The sequence below is a fragment of the Bacillus rossius genome, chromosome 13, assembly GCF_032445375.1.
Source record: "Bacillus rossius redtenbacheri isolate Brsri chromosome 13, Brsri_v3, whole genome shotgun sequence".
NCBI classification, from domain to species: Eukaryota; Metazoa; Arthropoda; class Insecta; order Phasmatodea; family Bacillidae; genus Bacillus; species Bacillus rossius.
This window is the reverse complement of record NC_086340.1, coordinates 40,409,266-40,424,423: the sequence shown is the minus strand read 5'-3', so window position 1 is coordinate 40,424,423 and position 15,158 is coordinate 40,409,266. Positions and strand designations below refer to the sequence as shown.

The 15,158-nt window shown below is 40.8% G+C and overlaps 1 protein-coding gene across 1 annotated transcript in view; it reads left to right on the top strand.

Moving 5' to 3' along the window:
- LOC134538468 (dual specificity protein phosphatase 22-B) overlaps positions 1–15,158 on the top strand; it is a 189,192-nt gene that overhangs the window by 113,019 nt on the left and 61,015 nt on the right. Inside the window, exon 3 of the mRNA XM_063379801.1 lies at positions 273–397. Within this exon, the coding sequence (XP_063235871.1) occupies positions 273–397 (125 nt within the window). The remainder of the gene's footprint in view (positions 1–272; positions 398–15,158) is intronic.

The following is a 15,158-nucleotide window of genomic DNA, read 5'->3' as shown; positions in this document are numbered from 1 at the left end:
GTTCGCAGTTCAACTGGAGCTCTCTGGGCAAATGAGAGACTATCGACCGAAGAAGCATCGAATCACGAGCTACCTAGTGGAGACGCCTCACAAGTTAGCACCCAGTGTACATGCGTGTTTGCTCGAGAAATGCAGATGTGTAATGGAGGCTACCCTAGAGGTCGTTGAATCCGCTAATTTTTCCGGTCTCTAGTTATAACTGTAAAGAGTCGCACTTGTGTGTCCTGTGGGCTGTGTGTTGGCGACACTGGGTGAGTGTCTGTTGTGCGCAGGACAAGCACTACCTGTGCGTGATGGCCTCGGACTCGCCCGACCAGAACCTCACGCAGTACTTCCCGCTGTGCAACGACTTCATCCACGCCGCCCGCCTGCGCGGCGGCCACGTGCTCATCCACTGGTGAGTGCGCCGACTCCAGTGCGCGTGCCGACACGCGTGCTCGTGCATCAGCTCACGTCATCGCGAGCAGCTGGGCCTCTGGGTAGTAGCCGGCAACTGCTCCCTCATGATGGCGACTGCAGTGTCGACCGAAACGTCGGTGAATTGTTCGCCAAGGACGCGGCTACAACCCGGAAGCTAAGCTACTTCAGACAATAGCCGTGAAAGCCTGCGAAAATTATTAACCCCAGTAGGTAACTGCTCCCTGATGATGGCGACTGTAACGTCGATCGAAACGTCGGGGAATTATTCGCCAAGGACGCGGCTACAACCCGGAAGCCAAGCTAATTTAGACAATGGCCGTGAAAGCCTACGGACATTAACCTCAGTAGGTAACTGCTCCCTGATGATGGCGACTGCAACGTCGACCGAAACGTCAGGGAATTGTTCGCCAAGGACGCGGCTACAACCCAGAAGCCAAGCTACTTCAGACAGTGGCCGTGAAAGCCTGCGAACATTGTCATATCATTACATTTTTTGTGTTATGAAGTTTCGTTTTGGAATTTTAATATATTTATTTATTGCCTTATTTTAAGTGGCGTAGTTAAGGTCGCCTTGTCTTACACTTAACCACATACATCTTTACTAACTAGGTATATGCAAAGTAAACCTGATAAATGTTATAGCCTACACATACCAAAATTTTTCACAAATACATTTAAATAAAAACTTAATTAACATATCAGTACTTACAAATTTTAAAATATTAACATATTAGCATATGAGATACACATTAATATACCTGAAGTATAATATATTATAGGCATATATATAAACCAGTAATATTTTGATATTATTTTCTTCGAACATCTTAACAACAGTTGTTAATAAAAGCAGGTTAGAACAGCTGATAAAATTATAAAAACGCCCACCCTATTGGTATGTGAAAATCAGACAGAAAATGGGGTGGGGAAACCGATTCACATCTGACGGTTAATGCTCCATCTGTATCCTTTCCAAATCTCAGAGGACCGCCTGCCCGTGAACTGCTCTGGCCACGACTGCATGACCACGTGCTGATCGGCTCATGCACGGAGCATTTGTAACATCTTAGTTCTCGTATACTGCATTTCGTAGGAGTGATTTAGTTAAAACGGAACGGAAGTCGATGAGTGAAAATGCGTGAACAGAGATAACGGACCCACGCATAGGCGTACCCAGGGGGGGTTTTTTGGGGGTTCGACCCCCCCCCCCCCGAAAAAATCCTGGGTACGCCTATGGACCCACGTGTAGCAACACAAACCCGTATATAGTCACATTCGTAAACAACAGGGTACATAACCAAACGTATCGGTGTGCCAAATGAAACCTGATAACAGTGTAACTACCCTGGAATATATATTTGGTGAACTAGAATAGCCATTGTTGAAAGTAAAGGGAATTAAGAAAAAAAAAAATGTCTTCTGAACTCCTTGTAAATGCCGGAGAGGCCCAGTAGCACAGCAGTGGAGTGCGCTTGTTGAAATACCGCAAGTGTGTGTGTGTCCTGGCTTGTCCCTCCTCTGGACAGGGGCGACTGTGCTGCTTGAGAGACGGGCCGGGCTGAGGCCTCGTGGAGGAGTCTGGCCGTCTGCAATCCGCGGTCGTGTTCACGTCCTGCAGGCAGCTGCTCCTTGCTAGCAGACTGCTTCCTGCTTGTAGCCTGCTTGGAGGACCTGGGCGGCGACACATGGTGTGGAGCTGTAGGCAACTGTGTTCCCTCTCCCCCTCTCGCAGCGGCCTGAGCTGGGCCAGGGGGGAGGGGGCGAGCTCTGGAGGCCAGACTCAGGACTCAACTTGAAGCTGACCACCTGATTTTCTTTTCCTAACCTAACTAAAACTAAGTGTGTTTTGGAGGGGTTTGGGTTAGGGAGGGACCTAGGTGCGTCTCAGGCCGAAGCCTATACGCCTGGTCATGCTGGGATCAGCCATGCAGGGAGAGGGTCACATGCATCATGTGCTAGGAGGGGATTGGCCAGCCATGGCAGCGACTGAAGCTCACTCTTAAATCTAGACTATAACTAGAGATAGGTTGGGCCCAGGTAAAACCTGCACAGACACAGGGAAAACCGTGGGCACATTCGTGCGGGATGCAAATCGGACCACCTGAATATCGTCGGATCCGTCCGGCACAGAGCAGCGCTCGGCAAACATCGGAGAACTTCGGGACTGTCCGGGTGTGGCACTGTTCGCCTCGGCCGGTCGCTGTCCGGAAACATGGCGCACCGGAAGTGGAACTCCACTCTCCGATAGTGTTTCTGAATGATGCAACTGCGCACACTAACACGCATGTCCACAGAACGTGTCGCTGAGAGACGGCACGTGTTTGTACAGCGGGCTGCGTCCATTGGGAGCGGCGGTCAGCAGCTCGAGTGTGTCAGAGGAACTTCACAAACACGCTGTACCTTAGGTTTGATATGTGGTAACGAAGCTGTCTCAGCAGTTATACCTTTTTTTTTTTGACAATGTTGAACATTTTTAATGACGAAACGACATTTCTTCAGACAAAAAAAAAAACCTCCAATAAACGCAATATAAATACAAACTGAAAATTTTCTATAGTAATTTTCACAATTGTAAAGGAATGTAATAAAATTTTTAAAGAGAAAACTGTTTTGCGGTTGCAGCATAACGACGAATGCTGCAATGTGAAGTCGCTTCACCGACGCGACGCTTGTTCGTGAGCGAGGGGTGAAGAGCCTTCGAGCGTCGAAATTCCCGAGTGGTTTCACTTTTAGCTACGCGCTGATGAATCAGCGACTCGACTACCCTAATGGACGTAAACCAGTTTCACCTAAAAAAATAAAATAAATAAATAAAATAAATGAGTTGTGGCTGTGTCATGGACACGGCCGTGTGTTGTACTTGAATACCTGTACGTAACAGGTAATATTTTCTATACAAAATATAAAATACGCAATTTCTTTTATTTAAAAACTATATATATTGACTGTAACTATTTTACACTAATGTTTTATACATGCAATCGATAGATTTTGACGATAGCTGACAACTGAAACTCTAACGTCGTAGCTTCTCCGAGTCAAAAGTTATACTAAATGGAAAACTCGAAACGCAGCAAAATGACCTCAAAATGGCGGCGCTTCCCCCTCCACCGCGCGCGATGCGTCACAGTCCTCACTTGGCGTAACGAGTTCTTTGATCCTTTATATATCCAGTGGTGTAATTAAATTTTGAATGGATATGATAGATGTGTAGCTGCAACACCAAACTGTACCCCCAATTTTGTTATCATTCGTTTTTAGACTTGCCTCCCACTGTGGAAGCAATTTTAAAGACGTGTTCACGTCACAATCCAGTGCCTGTTTAAACAATCGCCGCTAAAGATGTGGTGTTGGATAAGCCCTGCTCCGGCCGAGCGGATGCCACGCCCACCCCCTACCCCCTCACCCCTTCTCCCCTTCCAGCGGTCCCCGCTATTTCCCGATCCGCGCGTGTGAAGTCACAGCTCGCCAGGGAGCCGGCAGTTACGCCCTTCCGTGACGGACTGCCCCGGAGGGACAGGCGCGAGCAAGCTTATCGCCCGCGCGCACGGGGCGAATCTCGGTTTCCAAAACCGTGTTGCGACCTCGACTGTCGCCTCACCGGCTGGACAGGACATAAGCCTTGACGGGCAGATGCTGTCATCGTCTCTCAGTACTCGCCACAGATGTGCAACATCTGACCACGTCACACCGAGAGAAAAGTCTGTTTGCCACAGAAAAAAATATTTGTTTATATATGAGGAAATACATTTATTTTGTTGATTGAAACAAATATTTTGTTGTTGGAAAGATTTTGTTGATCCAGAAAAATGGTTTGGTCAGTTTAACTGTATATTTTGTTAGGTGTAATGAATCAATTTTGTTACTCACAAATTTGGTTTGGCTAACAAAATATTTTGTTACAGGAAGTAAATATATGTTTCGCCATATATAAATAAATATTTGTTTGATTCAAACCAACCTTTTTCTCCGTGCAGTACTCGCCAGGGATGTGCAACATCTGACCTCCGTAACGAGCGATTGCAAGTGTTTTTATGTTGCAAACACACTTATAATACGAAAATTCGGACACGAAATTTAACGTAGAATTATTAAAAAAAAAAAAATAATGCTGAGCGCGATAAATGTACGCAAATTAGGTTTTCAACTACATTTCTGAATGCGAATCACACGTAGTTTCCGCACCCGCCGCTAGAATTCGCTGCCGGAGCAGCTACGTCAACTATCGAATCATTCAAATTTGCAAACCGAAATTTTAAACTACATAATAAAACGGCTCCGATAAAAGCGAAAAGGACTTGAAAAATACTAAACCCCCCGGCTGTCAACCTTAATTTCGACAATCTAACTAAAATACTAATTAAAATCTTGTTAAAATTCATTAAACAGTTAATACTATAAAGTTTCCTTTTGTGCTATTGAACATTGGTTCGCGCCATCCGCCACAGATGGCAGCACCGTGGTTACACATTTCCGTTCCATGCGACTTCCGTTCCATTCACGAAATTACCCCCACCAAATGCCGTACAGCGAGAACTGAGATGTCACACGTCAACAACCACGCGTGATTTCTGTTCTGCGTGCTGTGATTGGCCTGTACCGTCGCAACGCCGAGAACAGTGAACTCAACTTGACGTTAGAAGAATAGAAGTTACGGATTGGGTGTGTGCAGTATTCGCCACGTTAATAATTTCACGTCAAAATGAGAACATCTCTCCCTCCCCATACTCTTTGCCATCTGGATAGCAAGGCATGTTTTGATTTTAATTAATGTTTAGGCTAAATCCTTGCTGATTAGTTTACATCTCTATTTGACAACACTCACTTCATGATGAAATTTTACGATTTTTCGTAGCGAGGTATCAACAGACCTTTGTAACGCATCTCATCTGTGGATTTCAGTGTGCATTTAAATGGGCATTCGCTTTCTCTTTCCAAGACACGATTTCTCCCATAAGCGCTGTCCTGGTTTTGACGTGTATTGTTGCCAGATACATGCCATAGAGCGCTAAAGTTTCAGACACAACTTTGCAAAGGAAGGAAAATCTGTTTAATTTATAGAAAAAAAATTGTATTTTGTAAGGTGAAATTTGGAATGAGAATTGTGGAAATACATTTTCCTGGTGTATTTCATCAAGAGCATCATCTTGATAATATTCATTTTTTTTAAATTTATAAATTGATATAATTGAAAGACGCCATCTTGGTTTTCAACCTTAATGATTAATATTGTTTATATAATTTAATTGTAAGAAATTAGCTCTTTTCAAAATTACACATACTTAAATGGAATGTATTTCTATTAATATGTAGTGACCGAGTGTTACAAATATTTTCTCCTGTGAAATAATTATAATAATTGGTGTTTTTTTGTCGGATTTACTACTACTGTAATAATACTGTCAGTAAACTCTGCTTTATGGTCTTAGAAAATTCAAGAAATAGTATATTTAAACATAAATATTAAAACTTATTAGGACTAAAAATGGTGTACAAAATAAAACTTTTAATTTTTAATAACCCGTGTCGTATCAATCTGGCAACAGTGTTCGCCTTTTATTCTGCACTGCAATCTAAGGGTGAAACAGACTATAGCATCAGCCTTATACAGAACAGACACCCGCACCATAGACAAATTCCTCCGTTAGAGAAATATTGAATACCAGTATTTCATGAGATTGGAATACTAAAAAAATCCATGCAAAACCTGTGTATATTCAGTTCATTTTGACTTTATGTAAGCTTTTGGACATACGCCATTGCTAAGCACTTGTATGTATGTAGAAGAAAACTACAAAAAACACAAAAGACAAAAACCCAAATTAAGCAAACAATTTCTGTTGTCAACAGGATATAAACACCACATAATTTTCCATAACATGAATATGGTCAACAAACAAAGAAAAACAAAGAAAAATGGACTAAATGAACGAAAAAACCCACAATTGATGACACTTTGTTATTAATTGTGTCATATATTTGGAGGGGGTTTTGCAACCTATCAAATCCAAACACAATGTAGATATAGTGTGGGCCAAACGTCTTTTAGCTGGGTTTCCCAGCCCGATGGAAACGGATGGCAATGCTGGATAGGGAGCAGAGTCCTGCGGAACGGTTTATTTAATAAATGTGAAACTTTCAAAAGTTTAAGTTGGCATCCTTGCAATGACTTCTGATCACCCGTTCGATAAGATTTTTTTTTTTAAATAACCTACAAATCAGTCAGTTCAGCATGTCAAGGCTGATTTGCACCGCGGAAGTACGTACATGTACCTAAGTTGTTTATTTGCATGTAACGTTTGGTTCTTAATGTTGTGGTATAAAATTTTGGTTATGCTTGTTAAAGTATCATTTTGTAACATCTTTGTATGGTTTGTATTAATCGAAACAGCAACTTGAAATTCTTTTGTTCCTAATTCAGTATTTTTGCTTGAACATTTTCTTTGTGTTTATAAAATCAACTATAAAAGATTAAAAGATCAAAATTATATTTCCAGTCGTGGAAGGTGTTAAAGGTAATGATATCCATGCAAGGATGTTAAAAGTGTATGGGGAAAATTGTTTAAACCGTTCGAATATTTACAAGTGGGTAGAACAATTCAAAAGTGCCGCAAAATTATCGGTGATGAGCATCGAAGTGGTCGATCAGTCGAAGTTGCCACTTCCTCCTTTGAATATCGCACTGACGCGATAATCCGAGACAACAGAAGAGTCACTGTTGAAAAAGTGTCTGGAAGTGTTGAAACTGTCCATAACATCATTCAAAATAAACTGCAATTCAAGAAAACCTGCGCGAGATGAGTCCCGAGACAACTTACGGACAGAAAGTAACGAGTATTCAAATCAGTGCACAGTTGAAAGTTGGATCTTCGACTGAGAATTAAAGTTTTTTTTTTTTTTAGAATTGTAACGTGTGATGAGACATGGATTCACTATTACGAGCCTGAGTCGATGAGACAAAGCCTTGAGTGGAAACACAAAAGTCCTCCAACACGGAAAAAATTCAAGACCCAGCCATCTGCTGGTAAAGTGATGCTTACACATTTCTGGGACTCACAAGGGCCTATTTGATGAGATTTTCTTGAAGACCAACGAACAATCAACATATGGTGGAAAACAAATTAAGGCCGGCAATTCACACTAAACGTCGTGGACTTGTGTAAAAAAAAAAAAAAGGTTGTGATTTTGCTTCCGGCTGCATACAGCACAGATAACGCGAGAATGCATTCAAAAACTGAGCTGGGAGAATCTTCCACACCCTCCTTACAGTCCAGATCTCGCCCCTCAGACTTTCACATGTTTTATCCCCTTGGGGAAGCTATACGCGGGAAAAAATTCAGCTCCAACGAAGTTAAGATTCAGGTGCAAAAATGGCTCAGAAAGCAGCCAAAAGAATTTCATGCCAGGGGAACATGCAACTTAATGGAACGATGGGACAGGTGTATAAGTGTTGGGAGGGGGGAAATTATGTTTTAAAATAGGTAAAATTTTATTTTTTATCAAACAAACAGTTTTTGAGCTACATCAATTTGTCTCGTTACTTGTTGAATGGCCCTCGTATATAGTGCCGCCTCTGCGTGGTCCGGTCACAAAACAACTGTTCTAAAAACATCAGCCATCACACTGGTACTGGTGCGTGAATCTACGGTTTTAACGTTAAGCACTACGAGGTCAAAATACGGGCAAGTACCATAGTACCGGCAGGTATGAACATACACTATTAGAAAAAAAAATCGGTTGTCTGTAAAGTCGTTTTACGGACGATAGTTTAACGTGACGTCATAACAAAACATTGATGAAATGATTGCATACTTTTATGAATAAAATTGAAACATTTTTACTGAATTATCACTATTTTGTATGGATACAAAGGAGTGAAATGAAATCTACAATTTAATTGATAAATTTACTTTTATTTGCACTCATTAATTCAAATATGTTTATTACTTTAACGAACAGATTATTTTAACTATAACTTTTATACATGTTTGCTATTTAACTTCTTCCAATCTGTGTTATTTTGTTAAGGATAGGACGATGATAGGAAAAGTAGGAAACGAATGGGAGTGTTTAAAGTTTAATGTGCCTCTAAAAAGTCAAATCGATGGTTGTTCCAATCGAGTGGAAGAGAGATAGATGCGGCGCAAGCGTACAATTAGCGTAACGGGACACTTTTTCGTGTAAACACGTAAAATGACGGGAAGTCAGGTACAATTATATCTCCGGAAAATTCCGTAAAATTAAAAATAAAAAATACAATTGATCTACGGCACTTCCTGTAAGTAATTATTAATTATGTAAAATTACATAGGCGCCTTTCCAATTTACACTAATTTATCGTCTTAGGAAAATCAACAAATGGCAACGTAAAAATAAGAAACACTATTATAATTAAAGATGATATACAAAATACGTTCTTTAATGCTAACAAGCAGAGCAGCATCATTCTGACGACATGTAACTTAGGCTCACACCTCATAAATTCATCAATACTCCCCCAGGCATATGATCCCGTTACGGTGTTATCCTGGTTAGGAGAAAGATGGGTCTTTTAAATGCCTGACACTGTTACCAGTGCCAAACATGGGTTCCGAGAACCGGGAAATAGATTCGCCATTTCCAATCGCGGCGTGTTACTGGCGAGCGCACGGCTAGGTCGAAAGGTTGAGGAGACCCATCCCAACATCGGCCCCACCGACCCGCCCCCAGCTCCGCCGTCCACCCCCAGACCACCTACAGAGCTAGCCCCCTCTGTGGAATCGTCACGGAACCATACCTCTCACATCCCTGGGACCCCTCGGTCACCCAGTTGCTCGTGATCCAGCTGAGGCCTATCCAACCTCTACTAGCTCAGCAGGCTAGTAGCTCACCACTTCCACTCGTCAACAGGGCGAAGACCCCTCGGAGTGTTCTCCAAGCATAGGAGGACCACTACCACCACGTTTCCTACTCCAATCCTGATCCTGAGCCATTAGAGGAAATCTCAGCAGGGAACTATCACAGTAAAGGATCAGTCCCGTGGCACCCTTCATTTTCAGGTATAGTGCTTTCCCGGGCAGTCTCACAGCGGCCGAGCCCCCCCCCCCCCCCCCCCCCTCCCCGAATCAGGACATGGATGTCCTTGGGTTCTTCAATATCAGCATATCCCCCGCCCGAAGGTTACAGCTGTGCCAAAGCCCGGGTAGGTACGGTCTGACGACAATGGGCGTAATTAACTCTGTCCTGCAATCGAGCGTGAGAAAGACTACAAGCGTGCTACTTTCCCTCCCAGAGACAGTTTAACAATCGCCTGTCAGAACGAGTGACGCTACTCGTGCAGTGAAGCAGCCTGTCGGATTGCCTACATCGCCGGGGTGCAGCACAGCTTTGATCGGCGAAAGCAGGCTGAAAAAAAAAAAACCTTTCTCACCATTATACGGTAATTTCACTTTCACGTGTCTCGGCCACGTACGTACATCTTCACGCATGAAGCAGGTCGCTTTCTTGTGCGCTAGCTGTTCGTGTCACGCTATGCGAAGGGGAAAAATTGACTTCATGTTTAAATCAAACACTAAACTGGTACAAACTCACGTTATTTTCCTACTGGTTTGGAGAAAAGCTTATACAAGACGCTTTAATTCAACCATTTCAGTTCATTCCATTATAAATCAAGGTATTCGTGGGGACAAGATTTTATGGTTTTTATTTTAAGATCAATTTAGTTTTTTAAAACAGGAGAAATAGGTGTTTTTATTTTTCCCATTTTAAAATTAAAACTAATGAAAATAATATACTAGTTAGCAAATATGAAACTCAACCCCCGGCCAAGTGTAGGGCCACCGCTGATTGGTCGACAGCTGTTGTTAGCCCGGTTCGGACACAGACGTCCGCACATAACCTCTGTTTCACAACAAGAGGCAGCGGGTGGCACTCCTAGCGGAGCCCTTGGTTCGATGCTCTGCTCTGGCACTCTGACCACGAAGCCCTCGGCGGCCGTGGTGACGACACAGTTGTCGCGGTGTTGCCTGATCGAGCAGACAAGCCGGGGGCCTCTCACTTCCCGCCTCTCGTCACTGCTGGTCTCTCTCCCCCCCCCTGACCCTGGAGACGTCCCGGGATCTTGGCCAGCGGCTGAGTAGGCTGGGAAGCCTTCTTTTCACAGACGAGAGAGCCAAACGTCCGATCGTGCATCTTAGGGTTTTTTTTGTTCATTGTAAATAAATATGGCGGTGTTGATAAAAGAAAAGACCATAAACAAGGCAACGGTATCCACAATGTTTTAAAGTACTTATAATGTAGCTAACCTATCCTAATCGACCGCAAAATTTAATGCCACACCGTTTTATACAATGAGATAGAACGGCGTATGACGTATGAGTAAGCTACATCCCAAATAAATACACCTGTTGTGGTACGGAAAAAAAAAGCGAGCATGAACTTCGGGAAACTTCGGGTGTGGCTCTCTCGTCTGTGAAATGAAGGCTTCCCGTGTAGGCTTGAGCCTAGGGTGGCAGATTTTTGAGGCGGCAAATTTTGGGACAATTTTAATTTATTTTTTTTTATTTTTTTGCTGCCTCATAGAAATCAAAAAAGATTTATACATGACGGTTTTCTGTTTTCTGATGTTTTGCAGATAGACGTCTGCAACAAATTTAGCCGATGACTTTCCCCTCTACCTTGTCATTGTACGTTCCGTGAATCCGTGTAGCGCAAACTTCCATATTATCAAGTATAACAGCTAGTTCGCCGCCCCCCCCCCCCTTTCCCAAAAACCATTAATCGGCCTCTGCGCCCTCTGCCCACATGATTGAGCTTTGATTAGCTCAAAAACATACCCAAAAAATTATTTTACGTGCAATTTCAACGAAATTGTTGGATTGTTAAAATAATCTAAGACATGAAAATTGTAGAGGCAAGGGCGGCAAAAACTTTACAGCCGATACCTTGAAAATTTGTAAATCCGCCACTGATCTTGGGGAAGCCTTTTTTTTCACAGACGAGAGAGCCAAACGCCCGATCGTGCATCTTCGGTTTTTTTTTATGTTCATTGTAAATAAATATGGCGGTTGTCGATAAAAGGATACTAATGGTCAATTAGGTTAGGTTACTTACATTATAAATACTTTAAAACATTGTGGACGGTTGATTTGGTTAGGATAGCTACATTAAAGATACTGTGAAATCATGTAAACGGTTTCCTAGCCCTGGATAGCTACATATTAAAAAGTTATTTGCTAAGCAAACATAAAATGATTTTACAGTATTTTTAATGTAGCTATACTTACCTAATATAACCAACCATCCACAATGTTTTTATTTATAATGTAGCTAACATATCCTAATCGATCGCAAAATTTAATGCCACACCGGTTTATACAGTGAGATAGAACGGGGGGAAAAAAGCGAGCATGAATTTCGGGGAACTTCGGATGTGGCTCTCTCGTCTGTGAAATGAAGGCTTCCCTTGAGAATATCACATGACAAGATTGCGGTAGGCCAAACGGCAGAGTTGTTCCATGTGCCCAACTGCTATGTATACACTTTCTTTATATGTTTATCCACTACTTTCCATTTCCCAATAATTATCTTAAACGTGTATAGATTGAAAATTGCCTGTAAAATAGAGTTGAAATATTTGTAAAGGCAAACAAACGAATATCGGGAAAAAAGAAATTATTTCTTCAATGGTGGTAAGAAGAAAGGGAGTTGGTGTGTGCATATTTTCCAAGTAAATAATTAGAGTCAAATTGACAGTGACCCCCCCCCCCCCCAAACCTCTTTTACTTTATGTATAGTAAAAAAATATATATATTTTGGTTATAATGAAGTTTAATGCTAATGTCTCGCAGATGTGTTGTTATATTGGTTTAACACCACTCACTTCATTATGACATTTTAACAATTCTTCCTAGAAAATTTCTTTCAAGTTTTAAACAAACTTATATTATCTTTGAAAGATTTGTGCAATGTTAGTGCATGACTTGATGTAGGCTTTTTGTAATACGCCATTGCTAAGCACATGTATGTCTGCAGAAGAAAACTACTACTGTAGAAGTTTTCTTCTACAGACATACATGTGCTTAGCAGTGGCGTATGTCCAAAAGCTTACATCGAGTTTTAAACAAACTTATATGATATTAGTGAACCCCCCTGCAGGCTGGAAGTCCCACTTAGCACAGTGGTTGGCTCCCTCCCTCCCTCCCTCCCTCCCTCCCTCCCTCCCTCCCTCCCTCCCTCCCTCCTGATCTCAGCGAGAGGTGAGGGGTCGTTACCACAACGCCAAAATACCATAACGCCGAATGTCAAAATTGACCACAACGCCGAAATAACAACTGAATGAATTTGTGTGTGTTTCTTAAATGTACCTTAACGTCGAAATACCACAATCAAACATAACCTTACCTAACCTAACCTAACCTAGCGTAATATAACCTAACCTTACTTAACCTAGTCTATCCTAGCCTAACCTAACCTAACCTAGTCTAACCTAACCTAACCTTTGTGGCAGTCCTGCAATGACGTATTTCGGCGTTTTGGTGCGTCCCCGAGGTGAGTAGTACACGTGGTCGAAGCATTTGTTACTGAAGCGGGAGTGCTCCCAGAAAAAAAAAAAACAGCTCAAGGTTATATCAGTCACGTTTCCCACAGGAGAAAAAATATATGCAAGCGAGTCTTTCAGCACTCGCCCGTGATGTGTAACATCTAACCTTGGTAACGAGCAAATTCAAGAGTTATCATGTTGCAAATAAACTTATTATACGAAACTAGGACACAAAATGTTACGCAGATTTCTTTAAAATAATGCCAAGCGTCATATATATACCTACTAGCGACTCTAATATCGCTTTTAATTGTAAATGTTCAAAAATCTAAAAAAAAATCTAATTTTGTATTAATTTATATTGAAAATGTGACACAAAATTGCACACACACACACACACACACACACACACACATATATATATATATATATACACACACACACACACACCTACACTAGCTGCAATACCCGGCGTTGCCCGGGCTGAACACAGGGTGTAGTTAGTAATTATCTTCTTAATTTGAATGTCAAGTGTGAAAATTAATTTATATCACTTTCAGATCCCGACAGACGTTGTTCTGCCAGTTTATAGTTATTTACCTGGTCTGTATGTAATTTAGACTTTATAAAACAATATAGAAAAAATCTGAAAAATAAGAGATTACTAATATTGAAAAGATTCCATTATATATCTAATGCTCGGCCTGCATTGCAATGCCTCATTCAGTTTTGTTTTGTTATATGTTTGAAGTAGTTCCACGTATAAAAATCATCTATCCATCTCTCTATATATATTTATCTCTATCTACATCTATATACATCTAGGTATCTCTCTATCTCTATTTATCTCTTTATATCATACTAATATTATAAACGCGAAAGTTTTTAAGTATGGATGTTTGTTTGTTACTCTTTCACGTAAAAACTACTGAATGGATTTTAATGAAACTTTACAATAATATAGCTTATACGTCAGAATAACACATAGGCTACATATTAATATGAAATTACATACTTACGGAGTGAAAAAAAGAAAAATTCATTTTATAACAGAAAAAAGCATAGGTCATAGACATACAAATAGTGAGTGAGTGTCATTTCTCTATGTCTACCACACGATAATACACATAGTAAGGTCGTGTAAATTCATATTTTTCTCCTTGGTGAGACCAGATCGCTTAGTGGAGCTCGCAGCGGCTAGCAAAATAAAGGTGCTAATAACAGTTTGGTTCTTAACTTCGTCAATAGATAGAGTTGCCTTGAATTTTAAACGCACCTTCGTTCGATGCGTTTGTTATGTCTTTAATTTTCGTTTGTTTGTGCCGTATGCGTTCCTATACCATTTATCCGATTGCGATTAAATTTTGGTGATTTGTTATGCGGATGCCCGTGAAGTTTTCTGAGACGGTATAACTATTTTGAAATAGTTGGAGCACGAATCGTTTCAAAAAAATGTGTTTATTTCATATTATATAGCGGCACTTCGCCTTTTTTTGTTGTCTAAGTGCGCACGCATGAGACAATTTATTTATATATAAAAGAGAGACAGAGATAGAGTGATATATATACAGATTGAGAATGAGAGAGACAGAGAGATAAGTTGAGATAGAGCGATGTATCGAGAATGAAATGGTTTTATAATAAAGAGATATATAGATGTATAGCGCTATATAGAGATTTATATATAGAAGAGATAGAGATAGTGGGAGGTATATATGTAGATATAAAGAGATAAATAGAGATAGAGAGATACATATATATAGATGCAAATATAGATAAATATATATTTAGAGATATGGATGGATGATTTGTACTTATATGTGTAACTACTTTAAACATATTACAAAACAAAACTGAATGAGGCATTCCAATGCATGCTGAGCATTAGCTAGATAATGGAATCATTTCAATATTAGTCATCTCTTATTTTTCAGCTTTTTCTATAGTGCTTTATAAAGTCTAGATTACATACAGACCACCAATTTTTCGATATATACAGGTAAATAACTATAAACTGGCAGAACAACGTCTTTCAGGATCTGAAAGTGATATAAATTATTTTGCGCACTTGACATTCAAATTAAGAAGACAATTACTAACTACATCTTATTTCGAAAAAGGTCCCCTTCACCCTGTTTTCAACCCGGGCAACACCGGGTACTGCAGCTAGTCTACATATATACTTCCCACTATCTCTATATCTTCTATATATAAGTCT